The 23121-nt window shown below is 38.9% G+C and overlaps 1 protein-coding gene across 1 annotated transcript in view; it reads left to right on the top strand.

Annotated features, from left to right (window-relative positions):
* dok6 (docking protein 6) overlaps positions 1-22371 on the top strand; it is a 39440-nt gene extending 17069 nt beyond the window's left edge. The window contains exons 2-8 of the mRNA XM_026292341.1: positions 2578-2685; positions 7489-7603; positions 10335-10454; positions 13679-13868; positions 14912-15050; positions 16039-16144; positions 21858-22371. Of these exons, the coding sequence (XP_026148126.1) occupies positions 2578-2685; positions 7489-7603; positions 10335-10454; positions 13679-13868; positions 14912-15050; positions 16039-16144; positions 21858-22069 (990 nt within the window). The 3' untranslated portion in view covers positions 22070-22371. The remainder of the gene's footprint in view (positions 1-2577; positions 2686-7488; positions 7604-10334; positions 10455-13678; positions 13869-14911; positions 15051-16038; positions 16145-21857) is intronic.
* The last annotated feature ends 750 nt before the right edge of the window (positions 22372-23121 follow it).

Raw genomic sequence — 23121 nt, 5'->3', positions numbered from 1 at the left:
CTAACCATCTAACTACCAACTAAACATGTTTCTAAACCATTTAACATAGAATCTGAATAACACAGAGAGCTTATGGTATTAAGATAGTCAAGACACAAAGGGTTACATATACAAATTACTCTTCTGTTCATGCAAATGTATTTTGCATAGCTGAAAAAAAGAAACTGCAGAGGCATATTCAGGGTTTTTGTGTTCATGTAGATATATTTATTACATGCAGAGGTTGTGTTTCTTTTCATGATTCGACCTAGAAGTAGTCTGATATACAAGATATGCATTTATCGGTCATCTTCGGCTGGTGGATGAGCCTGACTGTGTTCCTGTAATCAATACAATGTAATGTAATCTGCTGCAGTCAATGTGCAGCAAAAGAAAGTAAACAAGTATGTGCTCCACAACTTTATAAAAATTTATGGAAATAAATAAATGAAAGCACAATATCCAGGTTGAAACAAAGTTATAAAGTTTTAAAGCTTGTACAGCAGAATGCAGTTTGTTCAGAGCTCTTGGGAACACAAGTCAAGTTTGAAATGTTGTGAACACTTGATCTTTCAAGTTTTCAACATTATTTGTTTTTTGTGTATGCACATATATTCTGAAATGCTGTTTAATGCCTGAAATTTTAGGTCATATTTGCCTTACTGGTAATAAAAAAATGAACTAGTCACTCTAGTGCACTGAGCAAATGAGAAACAAATGAGTAAATTAATTACAGAACCAATATAATATCCAGAATTTGAGATATTAATTAATAAACACAGTTAAATAAATCCAATAATTCTTGTTTTACTGTTCTATATCTGTCTTTACAAAATAATCATGATGGACATTGCGGTAAGATTAAATATTCAAGTGTAATGTATTTTTAGGGAACCAATTTCTCAATAAAATCAAATCATTCTGTGCATTATTTGGATTGATTGTTAGCCATGTATTTTGCTTATAATGCCAGTAAACAAAAACAATCATACATATTGTGGTATATCCTCAGACTGTACACAAAGATGGAAGACACCATCATCCATGAATGATATCACCACTTCATGCTACTATGCAAAACCAACTTGCGGTGGCTTCACTAAACAGTGTGTTTATAATCAATTGCATATAATAGCTAATGTGAAAGCAAAGTAGCTGCATCAATACCTTACCTTGTATCGGATCCTTTCTGTCCAGATGTTCAAGCATTGACGAGGTGCTGTTGTGGTTCGCCAGTTCTACTTTACAATACACACATTGCATCGTGTTGTCATATTTTTTAAAGTTTGAAATGATCCTAAACTTTGGACATTTTCTGCCTTGTACGGACGGTTTTTCTCTCTCGCTGCCATAGCGCCAACTTTGAAATGCGTTGTGCGACAGTGCTTACGGTCCGTGTGGAACAATGATCCGTAGGCGGAGCAGGTCCGGTAACGCAAGTGATAGAAATTAAACGAATCCTCGAGGCAAAAAAAATATTTAAATCGTTTTAAAGTGTAATTTTCAATTTAATACGTGGTCGTTTGATGGCGGAAATTTTAGAATTTTCGATTATGGTGATAATAATTCACTTTTCCTATCATGTAAATCTTTTATTCATTACCATACGGATATCTGGGTAGTTTGTTGAGAAGTCCATTACACACTAATGTCGGGCGGCACCATGCATTGGTTGCCTTAGTTTTTGCAATGTGTCCCACAGCAATAACATTCATATCAATATGTTCAGTCCTGTTGGTGAGCGAGGCCGCTCTGATTTTTCTGTTCAGAATATTGTAATATCCAAAATTTAACCAGTTTAGGGCATTTTATTCTTATTTCCATCTCTGTCGCTTCCTTTTATTCTTCTACCACCAAATCACCAGAGGCACCAGTGTCATTTGTAATTTCTTATCAGACATTTTCTCAATTAGAAACAGCCTCAAAACAACTGCAGTGAGTGATCATGGTGCGAAAATGGTCAGCAAATCCTACTTTGTTTACGGTTTGTATATCTGCTGTGTATAAGTTTCCACCTTCCCTTTTTGAATGATGCATCCAGACCGCAATCACCTGTTTGTATGGGGAGTTATTTACTCTCCTGCTGAAGAAGAACTGGTGTGTTAATTGACCATTGGCTGCAGTCTGTGCCCAGACAAAGACACAAACATTCAGCAACAGTTGACCTTCATCGCTGATAGCTCTATGATGTCGACTTGGTGTGTATGTGCCTCTAGATTTTCTCGATGGTACTGGACTATTTCAGTTTTTTAAGTAATTTCAAATATCCTGTACATCCCATCCAAGACAAGTCTCTTATTACAGGACTGAAAATAACAGGCTCTTAAATATGCAGCAATTGAAACGTCTAAATTGCCTGTGAGCCCCAAGTATCCTCTTTCTTGGCTCTTTGAATTGTTTGTTGAATTGAAGTTTAATGGTAATAGTAAGCTTGAATTGACGTTTTTGATTTGATACGGCAGAAGTAGTTTTTTTCTGCACTGTTAATTTGATGCTGTTATGTTGTAGCTGTGTCCTGTATCTACAGTCACCATGTATTTCTCTGCCCCAGTAGAGTTGTGTTTCTGTAACGGGGCTGCCATTATTCTCTGTTGTTAGATCTTCCGGAGGTGTTGGCTGGTGTTCAAGAAGGCCTCCAGTAAAGGACCCCGACGGTTGGAGAAATACCCAGATGAGAAGGCAGCCTATTTCAGGAGCTTCCACAAGGTACACACATGACCAAAAATAATCATATATTACATTGTGTTCACATGTTGTCATTCAGTGTTTTTAATGTGTCTTATTTCATTAAACTGCCAAATATTTCCATGATTATTAATTTAATCTACCTATAAATTGCCAGTAAATGTAGGAAATTATCATAAAAAGAGCTCAAGGTGATGTAATTTTCTTGGACCATGACCCTTTTCATCAAGTAACATCCTTTAACATCGTTCCATCTGAAATTGTCACTTGGATTTTGGAACTTCTATCTACTGTGCACCTCTGCCAGGTTTTTAACTCATCTGTTAGCAAGTTAGCAGTTTAGGTTCCCTGACACAGCTTCCTCCTACAAAGACAAAATGGCAAAAAGAACTTCACAACCCTGGCTAAATGAATCAACCTAAGTTTTAAAAAGAGACTCGGACAATGGATTGCAAATTGGAGGAAAACAGAGTTATATGTATTTTATGAGAGCTGGAAAGAGAAAATAAAATCATATCAGAAGGCGGTTAAAGAGGCCAGAGTTTTTTTTTTCTTTTCTAACCTAATTTTAACCAGTTGTCAAATCCCCAGGGTTTATTTAAGTTAATAGATTCTCTAGTCACCCCTTCACTCTGTCTTTTTATCAATGCTTCTCAAGAGCTGTGTGACACAGTTTTGGAGTTTTTTTAGCAGAAAAATACTGGACATAAGAAAACAGATAACACCCCCAGACCGTATTTTATATACTAGTAAGGATGTTTATTGCTTTTTAAACAATTCTAACCCCATTTCATTATTGTTAACTTAACTCAAAAACTGAAATCCTACTGTTCAGTCTCACAAATCACCAACTATCTTGGTCCACTACTCACTAACCAAAAATTAAACCAAATTAAAAAATCTGGGTGTAATTTTGATTCTGGTGTGAGCATTGTCCCACATATTAACAAAGTTGTCCAATCTTGTTTTATCCAACTACAATAACCAGAATCAAACCATGTCTTACAAAATCTGACCTAGAAAAGGTCATTCATGCCTTCATTATTTCCAGGCTAGATTACTGCAGCTCCCTTCTTTCCAAGTCCCACTTTTGCCTCCAAATAGTTCAGAATGCAGCAGCTGGGCTTTGTACTGTTTTAACAGACAACATCACATCACTTTTAAGATACACCTGGACCTGCATCCAAGTTACCTAACAGACTTGTTGACCCCTTCTGAGCCAGCCTGCAGCCATGTGGGGCCCTTCTGGCTCTTCCAAAGTCAAGGTTGAAATCCAAGGGTGACTAAGCTTCTGCCATCGGGGCCCTTCAGCTTTGGAACAGCCTGTCTGAGAAAATAAGGCTCACACAATCACTGTCTTCTTTTAAATCACTTCTTAAGACCCATTTTATAGACAGGCTTTTATGCGATGTTTTTTGTCTTTGATTTTTTAAAAATCCTTTAAAAATGTTTACTTCAGAGGTGTATTTATGCATGTATATTTATTATGTGGTGGTGCTATGCTCATGGAGTAATTTGCATATTAATGCCATTATAGCTGGTCAGATCACCCTTGCAAAAGTAATTCAATTTCAAGGGACTTCCTGGTAAAATAAAGATTTAATAATAATGTATTATTAAATTGTATTATTATATTTTTCAAGCTACTACTATTTTATCAACATTCATCTAAATGTACCTCCTAATTTCAGAAGCTTTTTATAGTCTGTACTGTTGTAAATACAAAAGAATCACAGAATTTCCAAATAGTGGGACGAATTCACTCAAGTAATCTGTGTATTTAAAGAAAAAAAAATACTTCAATGCAGCTTTAAATGTAATACCAAGAAGGGACCAGTACTTTACCCAGACAAACAATGGGTGTCAGTGATTGGTCATTTGGCCACATTTACAGCTCATTTGTGCTTCTTTATGGCTGGTGATTGGTCGGCTGGCAGCTGCCTTCCCTCAGTCACAGATTACAGTCCAGGAACCACAAGCACAAGAGATTACATTCACTGAGAAATACTGTGACACTACAGTCACACTACAGTGACTCTGCTCAAGGAAATGGAGCTGAAGCTGCTAGATTTGCCACTAGTGGCTTTTTTAAACAGGTGCTAAAGGGGTCTTAAAAGTTGGCAAATCTAGCAACAACAACAACAAAAAAAAAAAAACAGTACTAAGATGTCAATGCCGGTGCTGCTGCGTCTCTGTATTCCAAAGCCAAGAGTTCACACAACCCTTATTGTTATTAGCAATGGGACCTAAGAATGCTGATGTCAGTCAGTACTTTGGTTATTAGCATGCAGAGCACGTTTTGTTTCATTCAAGTGGTAAATTAATTAGCTTCAGCTGATGAAATCTGATGCTGATGGCTTCCCGCTAAGAATGATAATCCAGGAGTTGTATTGGCCAAAATGTGATATCTAAAAAACAACAGAAAAAATTTTATAATATGATATGATATGAATTTGCCTTAAAGAAAGTGGCTTGACATGTATTAAAATACTATGTACATTGTGAGATTCAGTGAGAAATCACTAACAATAACCTGAAAAAAATGGTGAAAACACTGTACTTTTCTTTTTCATGTTATTTAATCCATTCGTGGATTCGTGGGTCCATATAGGTACCAAATTGACTTGATCTGAGCTTAGAGCTCATGTTACATCTAATGATTGGGTTGAACATTGGGAAGTCTCTGATGACTGGTTGAACGGTTGCCGCTCAGGAGCCGATCTGGCAGGCTGAGCTGATCTGATACCGTCACTAGATCTCTGAAAGCCAGTAAGAACGCAGTCCTGTAAAACCCGCTTATATGAGAGTTTGTGTTGGCAGTGAAGCTGAAAAAAAAATCAGCAAAATAAAAGTGGAGAAAAGAATATTGTAACTATATATATGTGTATATATATATATATATATATATATATATATGTGTGTGTGTGTGTGTGTGTGTGTGTGTGTGTGTGTTATTAAGAACTGAACTGTATTACACAAAGATACATTTGGAACTTTATCAAGGCCTTTAGGGCTCTTTTACTCCCTTTAGTAATAATTGAGAATAATCTCTATTCCTGCCTCTTAAGCCTTTTCAAATATTCCAGTTATGGCTCATTCTCATTGTAAGGGGAAACATCTCCCTGCCTACTACATCTGCTGTCGAACAGGGCGCCCTGTGTGACTCTAACCCCTCTCCCAGAGGCATCACTGGAGTGAGCGATGAGTGAACACATGCACCAGTGCACCTGGTAATGCATCGCCACAGAGATCAAGAAAGGTCCCGTCTGAGGGCTTCATTCAATGCTGCAGTGCTTTGAGAGGAAATAGGCTGCACTGGTAGCTGATTTACAGAATCAACACAAAGGGGGAATGGCTTTTTTCTCCAGTTTTTTTGTTTCTTTTCCCTGTGTGCTCATTTTCTCAGAGTCTTAGGAATGCTGGTCCACACAGTAAAACAATCCCTGCATATCTTTAGCTGTCTGAAAAGTCATTTTTCTGTGTTATACATTTGTGTAGCTTTGCTGAGCTCCTCAGGTACCCCTTTCCACCAAGGCAGTTTCAGGGCTGGTTTGGAGCCAGTGGCTAAATGAACTAATTCTTTCCATTTCAAACTCCAAAAAAATTGGCTTGTGACTAGAAGAACTGGTCCTAACTTGGCACCAACTCTCTGGTATATACGAATACTGAATATGGTATTCAGCAAAGCACAAATAGTGGATTTTTACCAATATTTACTTTAAACAAATATTACAAAATAATTTGTTATATGAATATGTATATACAGACATTCTGTTTTTATGTAGATTTTACACAGCGTTCCAAATTTTTTGGATCTAGGGTTGTACATGCTGTATCTAAAGGGAAAAAAATCACATCATCGCATATTAAATATTTAGATACTTTCACTGAGGGGGATAACAAATACATATAATAAAATAATCTCCTATTTTTCAATATCCATTGCCTCCTCTTCCTTTTCCAATCTATTTGTATTTGCATCCTGTTTTTGAAAATACTTCTCTGAATTTGTGTATGTAACCTGAATGCTGAGCAGAGGATATTTGACAATAAAGGTAAATTTTTTTATATACAAACATACATACATACGTACATCCAAATGTTTTATATGTAATGTTAGCGAGCAAAAAAAAAAAATCTGTGCTCCACATATTTTGTGTGTTATTAGGTCTGGTCTTTTAACCTTAAACAGTCAAGCTTTACTTTATGGGCAGTGAGCCCAGCTAATTCATTCCCAACTGTCTGGCAAAGGGCCCACAGTTAGTACACAATGGACTACAATAATGTAATGGGCCTTATCTACCAGGCAGAGTGAACATAGAGAAGACTGTTGAACAAAATGGCCTGTAAATGCGGGTGATATTCAATTAAATGTAATCTTCTCTTTTTTCATTCATGATCAATCTCCTGGTAAAGTGATTTGGATTCTTTTGATTGCACTTCTCCCTATTGACTGGAAAAGCAGTTTCAAGGAGAGGCACTTGAGTGGATGCACAAATATCAGCATCTGAGCACATTTATTCCTAAACACTACACATTACACACTACACACTACAGCAGGCACCAGACTGCAAAAAACAAACATGGTGAATGATTACTCACCTGTTGCACACTACTTTTTTTATCAGTGAAATAACTCTAATGATTTGTTTATCCTGTAAAATCATACACATTTCCATTTTACTTTGTTGTCCTTATTAGGCTAAGCCTCTATCTATTATTGCACTTTTTGTAAAGCACTGCAAGATGCCAATTATGCCTTGCTGCTGCCGGTCATGTTCATTCAAGGTAACATGCTGCTGCCATTCTCTCCTTCCTGCTTAGATCACTGAGCTCTATAATATCAAGAACATTACCCGGATGCCACGGGAAACAAAAAAGCATGCAGTTGCAATCATCTTCTGTGATGACACATCTAAGACTTTTGCCTGTGAATCAGGTAAGTGCCTTTTTCAAGTACAGTAGAGCAGGGAAATGAGGAAACATTTGACTCAGAATGTTATATTATGTTTGCTTACAAAGATATGCATATATGCCAGCAGGTGTGGATTAGGATTGGGTGGGTATTTTGTGAAAAGTTTGGCAAGAAGAGGAGTGAGAAATCAGAACTGAGAGGCAGAAAGATGAGGTCAAAGAGGCAGCCAAGAACTGGAGTTTAGCCAAGTAATGCTCATTTGCTCCTATATTGAACTGGGATGATCTGTTCTGAAATATAGATTTTCATGGTGCAGGTATGAAAAATGATATTGAATATAATTTGCAATGTGTTGCAACCCAATTATGGACTGTAACAACAGAGATTGTTTCTAAACGTGGACAGGAAGCCAAAGAGGCACATACTCAGCCTATAGTTGGTTGGGACTTGTTTGGCTGTTACAGTTCGGATAATGGTTTTAGAGAGGCAAGATAAGGTGGAACTCTCTTACTGTTATCCATGATCACTCAGTCTTTCTTCCGCTCTCTTGGCTCATTTCCATAACCAACCCCCAAACCACCATATGGATGCCTCTGTCACCCTGTGTCCATTGACCTCCCATAGTCCTTCACTTCCTGAACCCCCCTCACATGTACACTCTCACCTGGCAGTCCTTTTCATTGGAGATTCACACTTATATCACCACAATACTGAAGAAATACTTAATGTCAATGGTTTTCTATATTTGAATTTTCTAAATCAAATTTTCAGTGTGATGTAAGTTCATAAGAGGAAAACATTTAGTTTAATTAGTGTCAAAAATTGTAATTATATTCCAGAGCTGATATTACAAGGTCCAGCTTGGTTAGGTTACAGGAGAGCTTACCAACATTGATTACTAATTTGGCAAAACGCCTTTCTAGTTCCATCTAGTGTCAGTGGGAGTCTGGATCTAAAAACTGAACTTGGCAGCTGGAAACTAATTCTCAAAATAATTTGAGGGCTTTTATCCAAAAAGATTAATAATTTTGAAGTGTTGATATGTACACACATTAGACAGAAATGAGACAGGGATATTGCCGAGCATGTTGGTTCCTTAAATTTCACGGCTTAATCAGCCCCAAGAAACTATAAATACAACTGTATACTCACACAATATCTGATTGTATAACCACAGTCTGCTGCCTGTCTCCTAATCTGATTCTTAGTCATTTTCTCACTTTAGCCTCATCCCATTTTATTTCTTACATTTTACACACATTCTTTGCTAATACACTTCCCCATCCTATTCCATCAACACCTCCACACACAGGGAGTCTACCCTGGTACTATATTTCTTCATGTATGGCACATAGACTAGTGAGGCTGCCTCTGTGGTGATGAAGTGTTTGTTTAGTCAATTTTCCACTCAGTGGCCTTAAAATGTGGGAGTTTAGAGGCACTTGAAGGCCATATTGGCTGTGAATGGGAAAAGCTGAATCTGGGGAGGCATGAGTAGGGAGCTAAAGTACAGAGCTGCCTATGAGTGTGTGCATGTTTGTATTTGTGCTGTCTGTGGTGTGTGAATGAAGTGCTTCAGGCAGGAGCAGACCTTTTCATCACCCTGCAAGGTTGTGTATATCTGTCCCATTGGACCCTAGAGTTGATCTGATAAACTGGTTGTGTCACTATGCCAGTTTGAAGTAAACAAAGTGAGAATAGCACTCCACACACACCGTTATGGGTTAAGACAAACATACGTACATATTGGTCTATTTAACAGTAAATTTGTTGTACACAAACATGTGTGTTGTAAACTATTGCAGGAATCAAATCATATGTAAAACATTAAGGGAACATTAAGGGAACACTTACTGTACATCACACATCAGATAGAACAAACAATCAGAACAAATGCAATTTTAAAATCATTATTAATGTACATTGTATTTGGTTCAGAACAAAATGACATTTTTTTACAGTGTTCCATATGAATTATAAATATGAAGTAAGAGAATACATGATGGGTATCCTTCTGCATCAAGTAGAAGATACGATTACACAGACAAAGTGTGTTCAATGAACTTCCTGGTGCCAAGATGGCAGAAGAAGAAAATATTACACTAAACAAAATCAAGTAAATCATTTATGTGCATCACTTACCTGATTTCATTCTGTAGCTGTAATAACAAGAGTTTACAAAAACACAATTTTGTGCAGAATTTCATTTTTTAATGCACAGATACAGACTAACATGCACGTGCATCATTAGTAAACAAACAACTTTTTTTTGAGAACTACCTTACCATATATTACACAAGTATGTGTTGACTTCTGTTTGATAGACACAGAAACATTGAGGTATTTCCACACCTCTACATGTGTTTCATTACACATCACTGGCTATAGTTGTGTCCCACAATTCCACAGGGCCCTGTGTTAAGGAACTTCACAAAGATAAACAGCTCCAGTGTTTATCTCATTTCATACCTCAGTAATTCTCACCAAAAGCTTACATAAGACAATTGGAAATCTTCTTCATTGTAAACAGATTTTTTTCTGACTTAACACAAAGGAAAATTGCTATTCATAGACAGACTGCCACACAGACTTCCAGATTTGATTCATGAAATCATTTGTCTCAACTTTGTTTCCAATTAAAAATGCAGTTTTACAATGAATAATTTTGTGCATGTGTATGCTCTGTGTGTGTGTGTGTGTGTGTGTGTGTGTTTGAAGGTACCTTAACACTGTCCCAATGTGTGGCTGTGTGCAGAGCTGGATGCAGAGGAATGGTGTAAGCTACTGTGCATGGAGTGCCTGGGCAGCCGTCTCAATGACATCAGCCTGGGAGAGCCAGACCTGTTAGCAGCAGGGGTCCAGCAGGAACAGAGCGGTGAGTGCCAACTGGTCCCTGCTAACACAGACAGCCATTAAGGGTCAATCCCACTCACTCAACCCAAAACCAAGCATATAACAATTCTAGTCCAGGCCCATATGTGTTGATGCAACAGGGCTCTCTGACTGTTAGGTGAGCTGATGAGCCCCTGTCCAATTAGACCTGGCTAATGAGGGCCATTTCTGTCAATATCTGATCCCTGTAATAGTTTTTAGTTAGCACATGTTAGCTGAACTTCAGAAGTATGTTTGTATTTCTGTGTGTGTGTGTGTGTGTTGAAGGAAACCTGTGTGTATGTGTGTGACTGTTAGAGCACAGGTCACAGGCTGTGGTCGGGGCTCTGTTCCAAGCCTAATGAGAAGTGCTGTGCATCACTGGCTACCCTCATAATGAAGCTTGTCACAGAGATGGATGAGATTATAGGTCCTAAAGCCATGTGAAATAAATGTGCTTCGCCACATATTCCACTCACAGGAAATGGAAATGGAAAAGAGAAGAGACAACAGAGCTCTACCATTACAATGAAACTCATTCTCTGTATAATTTGTACTCTTACGGAGGAAATCGAAAAAGCAACAGGCAAAGAAGAGCAGTTTAAAGTTGTAAAAGAAAGTGTAATTGAAAAGAATCTACTGTCATTTCATTTCATTTCATTTCAGTGCAGCCATAAAGTGAAACTGTATTCTTCAACATAGCTTGGCCTCATTTATTTAAGCTATAAATACACACGTTTTTGACTGTGCTGCAGTGAACCAGTTGAACTGTAGTAACACAATTCCTTTACCTTTTATTGTGGCTGAAGCATTTTGGTGCACATAGAAAAGTTTCAGAAAGATGTTATGGACACAGAGTCTGTGCTGCCTGTATGAGTGACTGAAACGAGAGACTTGGGCCTGTATGTTTCAATTAGTAGCCCTGCCCACACAGCCGGGGCCGATAATTAGATCACAGTTCCTTTTCACTGTCCCTAAAAATACGCCACAAGATGACATTGTCATTTTCTATCCACTGCAGACACATAGCTTATTTTGAATCATTAAGTGTAATTAGTGAGAACTAATTTAGATTATGGAGAACTCTCCCCCTCTCTGTCTCTCTTGCTCTGTCTGTCTGCCTCAGAGCATTAGTTTAATGGGAACAAGCAGATTTGGCAGCTTGATTCCAGTCCAACTTACTGGATGGCTAGTTAGACTCAATGTAGATGATTTCAGGAAATGTACTATTTAAAAGTTGTTAAGGGGAGTTTTACCGGTTTTGGATAGAAAACACAAAGTAAAATTGCCTCATGGGTAAGTACAACAAGTAAGTCAGTTTTGCTAGTATGCTACAAGATGGAAAACTACATATAAACTACCTGACTTTTCAAAATGCTGATCTGATTCCAATTCATTTGTTTTTGTTTTGCATGAAAACACAAAGAAATCTTTAAGGAAGAGTGATCTGTGCTTTGTCTTGTCTAGATGGGAAGACCTATACCACTCTCATGTTACTGCCAGGAGACACTTTAGGTGCTAGAGGATGGAAAAATCATACATACGGATACAGAGTAGCTGCTGTGTCAGAGCTTTAGTGAATCTGTAGTCTAGGAGGTGTGTTGAGCATGTAATTTACATACTGTGCTCTGTCTGCTTGTACACTGTACTCCACATGCCTACATATGTCAGTGATTTGTTTCCATACAGTGATCTTATTTTGTATCTCCCAGTGACATGTCATAGAGAAATGGGAGACAACAATAAGAACTTATTTGCCCTATTCCTTTACACACTGCACATATAGTAGTGGATAACTGGACTCTCCCCTGGCTGTCACTGCACTACATTAGAGGGTATTTGACCATTCCTCAACTCTCACCTGCAGTGTATCTGGGTGCCTTTTGAATTCATCAAGCTCTGCAACATGGCATAGGGCTACAGAGCCAGGTCTCATTCACAATTAATGGGAGCTGTCACTGGCTCAACCTTTTGAATTTGTATGTGTGAGTACAGGATATCTTAGCATATTAACTTAGACATATTAACCCATGAGGCTTATACATGTTGGCAGGCAGGTGCTGATAGAGCCAGAGGCAGGGTAGATGTTTCCCTCTGTTTCTAGTCTTTGTGCTAAGCTAACTGGCTCCTGGCTTTATAATTAGCATACAGATATAAGAGTGGTATTGATTTTCTCTTATTGGCAATAAAGAGAAAAAGCATATTTCCCTAACTCTTAAAGAGCTGGTATTATGGAAAACAGAACCAAACATACAAACAAACCCATTAACTTAGAGATGGATTAGGGTATTTGCAGAGTATAAGCTTGGGTTGTCAACTTGATGGAGCAATGGATATGTGTGTGTGTGTGTGTGTGTGTGTGTGTGTGTGTGTGTGTGAGGGTTTTTTGAGTTACAGTATGTGGTTGGGATTTTCTTTCATATATAGAAGAAAACTAGGTCTATTTTAACATACACATGATAAATGTATAATCTAAGAATTTCTTTTAGTAGTGCAAACAACATTTTTATATATTTATTCATGTGGGCATGTACAGATTCAACATTTTTCTTTTAACTGTGCAAAACTAAATTCTATATACTATTCATTTGATTGAACAGACTGGTAATATTAAAGAATTTCAGTCATTGGCACGAAAACATGATAAATCTGACTACATTTCATGTAGTTTTCAAAGAAAAAAAGTTGTACACACTTTTTATTACTCAGCTTAAATGAAAGTAGTTGCGCTAAAGCTAAGCTAGCTACTTTCTGTTACATTTGAAAACATTGCTCCAACATTGTTCAGAAACTTAAACACAATTCTGAAAATATCAAACTGAAATCTCAGTACTTGCATTATTCATTAGTCTGTATTCAGATTGGCCGGGTGGTGAGCAAGAGCCAATCAGAGTAAGTGTTCATGAATAATAAACATTTTATGTTAATAACTACTGAGACAGCACAGAGGGGATACAGAGAGAAGAGGTTTGTAAAGATGGATTTAAAGAAATCGAAATGTCACATATATGGTTGAAATACAAAAAAAGTGGGTCAAATGGTCTACAATACCAGCTCTTTAAATGTCTGATGTCTGATTTTTTTTTTTTTTTTAGCACACATTAAATTCAGTTTAAATGTCATTTAACCCAACCAGCCTTTAACACTGTCTGTGCTTAGTTTAGCAGTATTCTTCACTATGGCTACGCTGAGATTGCATCTTATTAAGTTCAGTGTGGATTTTTCCAGAACGTTTCAACGTGTACCTAATGCCCACCCCTAACCTCGACATCTATGGGGAGTGTACCATGCAGATCACCCATGAAAACATCTACCTGTGGGACATTCACAACGCTCGCCTCAAACTCATCATGTGGCCTCTCAGCTCCCTGCGCAGATATGGCCGGGACTCCACCTGGTTTACTTTCGAGTCCGGAAGGTGTGTGTGTGTTTTCAGATTTGTGCTTGTGTTGTTGTTACGGCCCTGGTCGTACTCTGCTTAACATGTGTTAGTTTTCCCCTGTTTGCTGTGACTGTGTTTGCTGTGACTGTGTGAGTGCTCTGTTGAGGTGAGGATCTGTGAATGAGGACACAGGTGACTCCTTTTGATTGGCTGGATTCCTGTGGAAGCGTCTGCAGCTGATTGGACAACAACAACATCCTGTCCCTTAAAATGGCCTGGGTCCCAGCCTGCAAAACCTTGTATAGAGTATTATTCTGTGTTAGCATTTAAAGCATTGGGCCAAGCGTCTTTGTTGTGCATGTTGTAAATAGCCAATTTTGGCTCTAGCAAATAAACACTGAAGTTGTAGGGGTGAACTGCCATTTCCTTTTTGTGCAATTTCCTCTTTTTTTCTTCACATTAGGGAGTAAGGTTTAGTAAATGTATTTTTATTTGTTTCACCTTGGGATTAGTCAGCACTTTTGTTGAGGAAATGGATTATTTGGTTTGTTGTTTGGCCTGGTTCACCCTGAGTGTAATTTCTTCAGTTTATTGTTACAAACATCCCTGTTGACAGTAATAAATAATTTCATTTTATCTGTATTGTGGAATTCAGATTGTGGTTTGGGGACCAGGGCAGGAACACCCTTTTGGCTTTTATGTTGTGCTCCTATCCCCTGAGAGAGGGGCGTAAGAGTTGTCTTGTGTGTGTGCGTCTCTGTGATTGAAATGTTGGAGGTGGTTGGAGAAAAACTTTAAAAGTGTCATAAAAACTTTAGCAAAGCAACTTTGGATTTGCAAAACATCCCTGGATATCAACATTCACCACAGAGCCCTTCAGGCAATGGTGTGACAGGTGCCTCTCTGAATTTGTATCTTTGTATATGGTTTTGACTCAAGTGTGTGTATGTGTGTGTGTTTGACATATGAACCATTATATCAATGTGTGTCTCTGTAACTGCAACAATACATGCTTGTAAATCAGAGTGAGCATGATCAAAGTGTGTGTACTCCTGTCTCTGTGTGTGTTCCTGGTGCAGGATGTGCGACACAGGAGAAGGTTTGTTCACGTTCCAGACACGGGAGGGGGAGATGATCTACCAGCGGGTCCACTCAGCCACGCTGGCTATTGCTCAGCAGCATGAAAGGATGATGGAGGAAGTGGAGAAGAGCTCACAGGTAAATGTTTCTTTTTTTTTTTTTTTTTTGATACAGTGGCACAAAATGTGGCCAAAAGATAAATTTTTCATACTGCCAACATTACAACAAATAATAATGAGTGCAAATGTCCACAGGCCATTGTTCCAGGAATAATGAATGTATAGGTAGTCTGCATCACTTTCGTATAGTTGCTAAAATATCTGATACCAGAAGAAACAGAGCAGGAAGTGCTTCTACAAAGACTGTTTCTATTTAAAGGCTACATACATGCACATGTGCACATGAACATGCATAGTTTCTCTAGTATTTCAGTGTTTAATTTATTCAGCATTTCATTTAGGCAGTTTGCAGAATTTGTTTTAGAAATCAATAGGTGTGTTGATGTGTTTTACACAGGAATAGATAATCCTTTGCCTGGTTCTCCAAAAAAGTGCTGTCTTGGATTAGGTGCCTTCTGACACCCCATGGTCTTGGCCTCTCCTCGCTTCTTCCAGCATCCAACCATCCATCCCCTCCTTCCTTTCCCCCTCCTTCCTTCCTCCCCTCCCTCTACACAATCATCTGTATTCTTTATTTATGAAGGCCTGCCTAGTGTTTGATGAGCCTTGACCATATGGCCATGCTCTTGGACCGCACCATTTGGGAACATTTCCAAACATAGTATTTACCTTCAGCTCTATAGATCATATGGGCATCTAAACAAAAGTGACTGTTTGCATTAGCACAAATAAATAAAATTGCATGTCTACAACCAAATCAATGCATGTTTTTTGTATGTAAAATTCTGATCTAATTCATATATTTCAAGTCATTTTATGGCTTAAAGCAAGTCATAGACTGTTATATTAACATCATCCAGTGGCATAACAACATCGTGATCCCAAATTAAACCTCAACTCACTCACCAAACAACTATTCATAGTAGGAAAATGCTATTTAATCAGCTTAATATGTACTATACACGCTGAGAGTGACAGAAAGTTACCACAAACTTTCTCTGTTTCAGATCCACTCCAGCGAGACGCTAACCAAGTCCATCTCCCTGCCACGCAGCGCCTACTGGCAGCACATCACACGTCAGAACAGCGTGGGAGATCTCTGCAGTTACCAAGGTAGAGCCATGAACTTACTAATTAGCATATGAAAAACATTAGATCAACATCACTGAGGTTGTTAGCCACAAATCCACAAGAGAGACAAAGAAAAAGCTGTAGTCCATCAGGGTGGTGAACATTTTCCTCTGAATTTCCTTACTATAAGAGTATTACTCTACAATTTTATATCTTGGTCTTTTTGTCTTATGTGGTTTTTTTTTATTTTTTATGTATTTTATTTCATTTTATTGCAGAAACTCCATTTCATTACTTGGGTATGTCACCAATGAACCTTTGATTTGTTGAATGTGTGTGTGTCATTGACCTTTTCCTGGCTTCAGATACACAATATGAAATTATAGCTTTTGATACTAGAGCCAGGCTGCAATATCCGCCAGAATCTAACCAGAATTTTAATCATTGATACATTGAGACTTGGACTGGTTTTGTTGAATCTGCCTCCAGCTACACAATACTTGAACTTTTCTTTTGATACAAATGACTAAATTTACATTTTCAATTTAATATTTGATTTCTTCTTTACCATGTAAATATTTAGATTATATTTATAAGTTTAGAAGTTCGCCTCATCTTATCATCATGGCAATTCATTTTTTTAATTTATATTTGGCCTGCAAAAGTCTTAAAATTAAAATATCATCCCTCATACATTAATAACTTGCACACTCAGCACATTATACGTCCTGTGTACACAAACACATACATGCAAGAAAATGTGTGTGTGTTTGTCTGTGTGCTAATGTCTAAATGTAGACCAGAGACAGAGAGATGATTAGTGAGCTGATGAGATTACATCAATAGACTTATTTAAGGATTAAGATCATTTTTTGCTTTAAGTGACGGAGCGAAACACAAAGCCAGGAGAAGATGAAAGTCGCTGACATAATAATTCTCTTTTGAAAACCAAGGGTGGATTTTTTTCATCATGATTTAACTGTAGCCTGATAAGATTAAAAGCAAAAGGTCTTACATTGCAAACACCATCTTGTTTTTACTTCTGTAAGTTGAGAGAGGAGCTTCCATCGCAGGGTCATTATTTATAGGCCCACTCTCTGTAAACTCTCCTTTTAAACGCTTCCTTTCCAAACTCTAGTGAGCAGCGGAGCTTCTCTCTCATCCATCACCCTGGCATTTCCAGTACCGCTCCCACACTTTCTCAGCGTGTCTCTCCAATATGGGACAACCCTCCACCTTCTTGTGCTCATACACATCCAGCGTTACCATTATCTCCTCTCCTTTGCCATGAATAAATTGAATGCATCAGTGTGTTTGAGGATGCAGTGAAAGGAGGACCACAAGGTGATTCCGGTTAGTGACAGGAGTTTAAGTCCTGTTGTGACACAGGATGTTTGGGCTGTGAAAGCAGTATATACAGCCTTGTTCTGTTTGTCCATCACTACCATGTCCGGTTGGTTAGCCATCACCAGTTCATCAGTCTGTACCTGGAGGTCCAACAGGATCTTAGCCTGCTTGTTCTCAACCACCTTCAGGGAGGTTTCCCACTTTGATCGTGGGACTTCCAGTCCCCACTCGGCACAGATGTTCCTGTACAATATGTCGGCCACTTGGTTATGCCGTTCCATGTATGTCCTGCCTGCTAGCATCTTACAACCTGCTGTTATGTGCTGGATTGTCTCAGGAGCCTCTTTGCACAGCCTGCACCTGGGGTCCTTCCTCATGTGGTAGACCACAGTCTCCATTGACCTTGTACTTGGGGCTTGTTCCTGTGCTGCCATGATTAGTGCCACTGTGCTGTTTTTCAGTCCAGCTTTGTCCAGCCACGAGTGGGATTTTTTAATATCAGCCACTTCTTCTATCGGCTGGTGGTACATACCGTGCAGGGGTTTGTCCTTCCATGATGGTTCTTGGTCTTCTTTTCCCATCCCTTGGGGTTTCTGCTGCCTGAGGTATTCACTAAGCACACCATCACTTGGGTCCATCTTCCTGATGCACTCATGGATCTTAGCTGTTTCATTCTCAATAGTGGCTCTGACACACACTAGTCCCCAGCCTCCTTCCCTCCACTTAGTGTACAGTCTCAGGATGCTGGATTTGGAGTGAAGCCCTCCGTGCATTGTTAGAAGCGTCCTTGTCTTGATGTCAGTGGACTCTACTTCCTCCTTTGGCCAGGTTATTATACCAGCAGGGTGCAGGTGTTGACAGCCTGAACCTTGTTCTTCCCATTCAGCTGAGTTCTCAGGACTTGCTCTACTCTTGCCTGTCCAAGGTACTTGTAGCTGTCTTCAACATCCAATGTTGCCTTCTGATAGTACTATCACCTCAGTTCTGACTAACTTCCCTCTTCTTGTTACCATCATGACATTACAGTGTCATTGCTGTAAATCCTGGTGGTGTGGATCAGTGAGTTGATGTCTTGTTTAATCCTGGGATACAGCTTGATGTCATCCATGTAGAGGAGGTGGATGATGGTTGCTCTACCTATAACCACTCTGTTTGTAGTGCTGCATGGATGTCTTCTAGCAGACTTTCGAAAGGTACTTTGGTTGGTCTTGTTAAACGCCACCGGTTATATCACCAGTATGCAGTACCAGCACTTCTCCATTTGACTCTTAATAATGACATACTTGTGGAATAATGATTTGGGTGCAAATGGAGGTAAAATAAAAATCAGGAATTTGGACCACGATGATTTTGTTTGCTCTTTGGCTGTATCACTGCGTGGATGATGATGAATATCCAATCAGCACACTCAATTTGCTGAGTCATGCTCGGGTTGCTTTCAAATACCCTGTAGGAGCAGAGGAATGATTAAGCAACATGATTTCCTCTCCCGTTGAGGTTTATTCACCTAATTGTTTATTGCTTTGCCTCAGTTAATGTGGGACCTGGCACATGAAGTATTGTAATTCCTTTATTTTAATATATTTCACATCTGCTTTTTATGTAGTTGGAAATGTCTCAAAAATACATCCCAGAAGCCTTGTTTGCCATAATTGAAAGTAATGACTGTCAAATGCGTTTGGCTTAAAAGAAACGGGATATGGTTTTAAAAAAAAAACAACCTTCCTTGATTGTCATCATGTTACTGTATATGAAACATAATTCAGCCCCCAAAGAAATGATCTTTTTAATTAAACCTAAGAGGTTTTAATATTCAGAAACTACACTACAACACAGCTATTTTCAGAGACCTTCCACCTGCTGTCCTAATGTTATGCACTCCTGCATTTTAGGGTTAGGGTTAGGGTTAGGGTAAAAGTAAGTGCACTTTCAAGTTTTCAGGTTTAAAAAGCCACACCTGTCCGAAGTGGTTCAATTACCAACTCTAATATTAGAATGGAAAAGCGACAAGAATGCTTGTATTTTCCTTAGACCCATTTTAATGTTTTTGTCTAATGTTTTCCCGTTTCATAATACACACTTTCTATCTCTCTCACTCTGCATTTCATTGTGCTCTGCAATTTAGTGCCGTAGCATTAGCGATTCTAATGGAACTGAGCTCTGGTCTTAGTTTGATCGTCTGGGAGTGACACGAGGAGATTTTACAGAGCGGGAGCAAGTATCAAAGCCGTGGGGACAGGATGATAGAAGAACTGGATAATAACACTTGTGATCTGCAGCGGGCGACGCAGAAAACAGTAGATGTAGATGTGAAAACTGAATCACATGAAAAATGTATTACAGACAGGCAAAACCGAGTTCAACTGTTACTTGAATCTAAATTTAAATGAACTAATCCAGTCTAGGCTGCAGTGCATTGATCTTTTATTTGTACCAGTGTATTGTTACTCCTCCGGCTGCATGAAAGTCACAAAGCTACATTCAGCAGGTTTGCATAATCTGCAGTTTGTGCTACAGGCACCTTCTCTTTCTCTGGTTACAGCTGCTACATAGGATGTCATCTGGGTTATCGTACTGTCAGGAAATAAGGTGTAGACAGGTTTGTGTGTGTGTGTCAACATGCATGCATGAATAGCCTACCTGTGTGTGTGTCTGGGTCCACCCTTGTATCTGTCAGTGTGTTAGTGCCCTCCCTGCCGAGCCTGTCTGCTGTGGCCCAGCAGCTGCCACCCCAGGCCAGATAGGATAACATGACCTTCCCTGGTAATGAAAAGGCACTGACAAATCATTGTCTGCTGCTCATAGGGATAGGAGCGAATGAGGGACCGCCATCTACTTCATCTGTGTTTTTATTATTACGTTTTTGTGCAAAAGAGTCTACATTTGTGTGGCCTGTCCAGAAGTGTAGTTCACATCAGGGGTCTGGCATCAGAAAGCAAACAGAACTGTTTATGATCGAGGAGAAGAGGAGAGCTGCTTCACCAACCCAAATTAGCCCTTGTAGAGGAGGAGGACTGTCTTGGCAAAGAGGTGAAAATAAATGCCTTTTTGCAGACCAGACATTTCTGCAGCCTATAAAGTGCAACAAGGAAATTGAAAGTGTTCCCTCTTTTTTTAATTTATAGTTTATAATTATAAAAATTATAGTTTTTATAATTTTTCTACATCATGGGCTGAGTTGCGTTCAGAACTTTTAGCTGGGGACGAATCTATTTTTTCTTTATTTCATGGACTGGAAAGGAAAGACTGGCAGACAGAGGTGTGTATGTATGTGTCTATGACTCACCTGTTATGGCTGGTACCATTTTGGTTTCATCCTCACACCCACACAAACCCCTCTGTGCTTCTTCCTGTAAGCTGTTCGATTACGTCACACAGGAAAAAAATTCTTTCTGTGTTCTTTTCTTATTTTAAGCAGAACTGTTCTGTTCTGTTCTGTCCTCGCTCTCTGCTTCTGACATACACTCATTCAGCCACTTGACACTGATTGCCAGGCCGACTAGATCAGGTTTTATATTCCACATTGTGGTGAATTGGCAGTACGTCTCACAGTCTGAGCCCTGTTCCTTTTAGTGGCACCACAAATGGATCTGCTGCCTACACGCACAGGAGAGGCAGCGTGTTTATGTGTGCTTACCACTGTATATTACGAATGATTTGCACATCATATTTGCTAATAGCATCAACAGCAGAAGAGAAAATCATCTCTTTGTCAATTTTGCCAGTATGACCCTGGAGGAAAACAGAATAAATTTTAATTGCTAATCAAACTTCATTTAAAGTCTGCTATAGGTGAATTGATTTAAAATGTATGAAAGATATTAACAGCAACACAGCAACTTCTCCTATCCATCTGTATTAGGAGGCACCGTATGTGTAGGTACTAAATAGGTTGTTGATTACAGTATTTTTAGGTTTTGCTCCTCCTGAAATATTGATCACTGGCCATTTCCCCTTTGCTCACTGCATGATCAGCAGCCTGCCGGCTACTTTATGCTCAGCCTACCACACCATGCACATCTCCGAACAGCATCCTATTATTAATGGGCTCACAGTTGCACACATCAACTTTCCACCCCCAGCTACCTATTATTCTTTTTCATTGTATGTAACTAATATGAACTGCTGATCAAGTTGCTCCAAATAATTGAAATTAATGATGGTTGGGGGTAAGGTCTGAGAAGCTAGAAGTACGAAGATGAATCAGTGAAATTTGGTTATTTTAGTTGATTTTGCATCACATCTGTTACTATTGTTGAACTTTGCATTTATAACCATCTACAGGTGTATCAGAGGGTTGTGCCATGAGCGTATTACTCGTGAAAATATGTCATATTGTTTTGATGTATGGTCAATGAAACAGATGATGTGTAATGTTGTGAAAAGAAGTCTCCATGTTTTTCCACAGGAACTGGCCTGACAATGACATTTATCCCTCGAGCACAGACGTTCCACTGTTTTCTGTCTGATGAGCCAGGACAGGAGGAGAGCCAGCACCAGGAAGTGGCACCATCGCCCTCTAGTGGCTGTGAATCCAGTTGCAGCCTAGACCTTTTCAATGACAAGAGAATTGCTCAGCTACAACTGGACACTTTACCCAGTGTTGTAGAGCGAATGTAGAAATATGTATAGTGGTGTGTAGCATATCATTTCCTGATACTTAAACAATAGTGTCAACTGTAGAGAGTGAAGGAAGATGTCCTGTTTTGTATGTCATGTAAAAGCAGCAGTAGCTCACCAAAACTGCATCAAAAACCCCTTTGTGTATTTTTATGTTGTCGTTTGTTCTATAAGCCCCTTTTTGAAATCACTGCACTACACCTTTAAAGAAGTTAACATTTCCAAGATCCCAAGATCTGTAGTACAACAATGTTAAGAAAGGCTTTCAATCCTAAAAGAATGAAAATCAGATCAGGTGCATTCCAGCCGTCTGCATCCTTCAGCAACCATTTCTGACACCTAATCCTGACACACTTACTGTTCTTTGCTTTCTCTCAAGAATGTTAATTGATCAATGCCTTACCCAACTTTGATGGCAGTGATGAATCAGCTAACGCTCTTAATTGGCTACAAAGAGCAAAAGTCATCCAGAAATGTGTTTCAAGGATGTGGGAGTGGACTGTCATGTCAGAGATGACAGAGTGCAACCTTCTCAAAACGCTTCTAATTAAAAACCAATTTTACATTACACTAATAGAACAATTTGATTTTATTAGTTTCCCTGCCCTTTTCCAGCTTCATATACAGGATCTGATAACTGGTTCATAAGCAAAAGGAGAGAAGGTGACCTGATAGGGATAGTTATGCAAGGCAGAGGTAAATTCAGCTTTATGGGAATCACAAATGCAGAGTTGTGCAAATGTTTGCTGTGCTGGAATGTTGTTTTCATAGAAGTTAATTTTCAGAAAAATAAGTGCATGTGTATTTAACTGAGAAAATAGAGAAAAGGAGCCAAAGGTCTTTAAGGAATAGTTTGAAATGTTGAAGAATTTGCTTATTTGCTAAGAAGATTAAAACCATTCTCATGCCTTTTTGGTACACTACCAGTCCAAAGTTTGAACACACTTTACCATTGAATTGAATGAGAAAGTTGTCCAGACTTTTGCCTGGTAGTGTAAATAAGTAAGTACCATCGGCAGCTGAAAGCTTTGCACAAAGGCACCAGGTGAGAA

Source organism: Mastacembelus armatus, chromosome 20 (assembly GCF_900324485.2).
Source record: "Mastacembelus armatus chromosome 20, fMasArm1.2, whole genome shotgun sequence".
Taxonomy (NCBI): Eukaryota; Metazoa; Chordata; class Actinopteri; order Synbranchiformes; family Mastacembelidae; genus Mastacembelus; species Mastacembelus armatus.
Note: the sequence above shows the minus strand (reverse complement) of the source record. Positions and strands in the feature narration are given on the sequence as shown.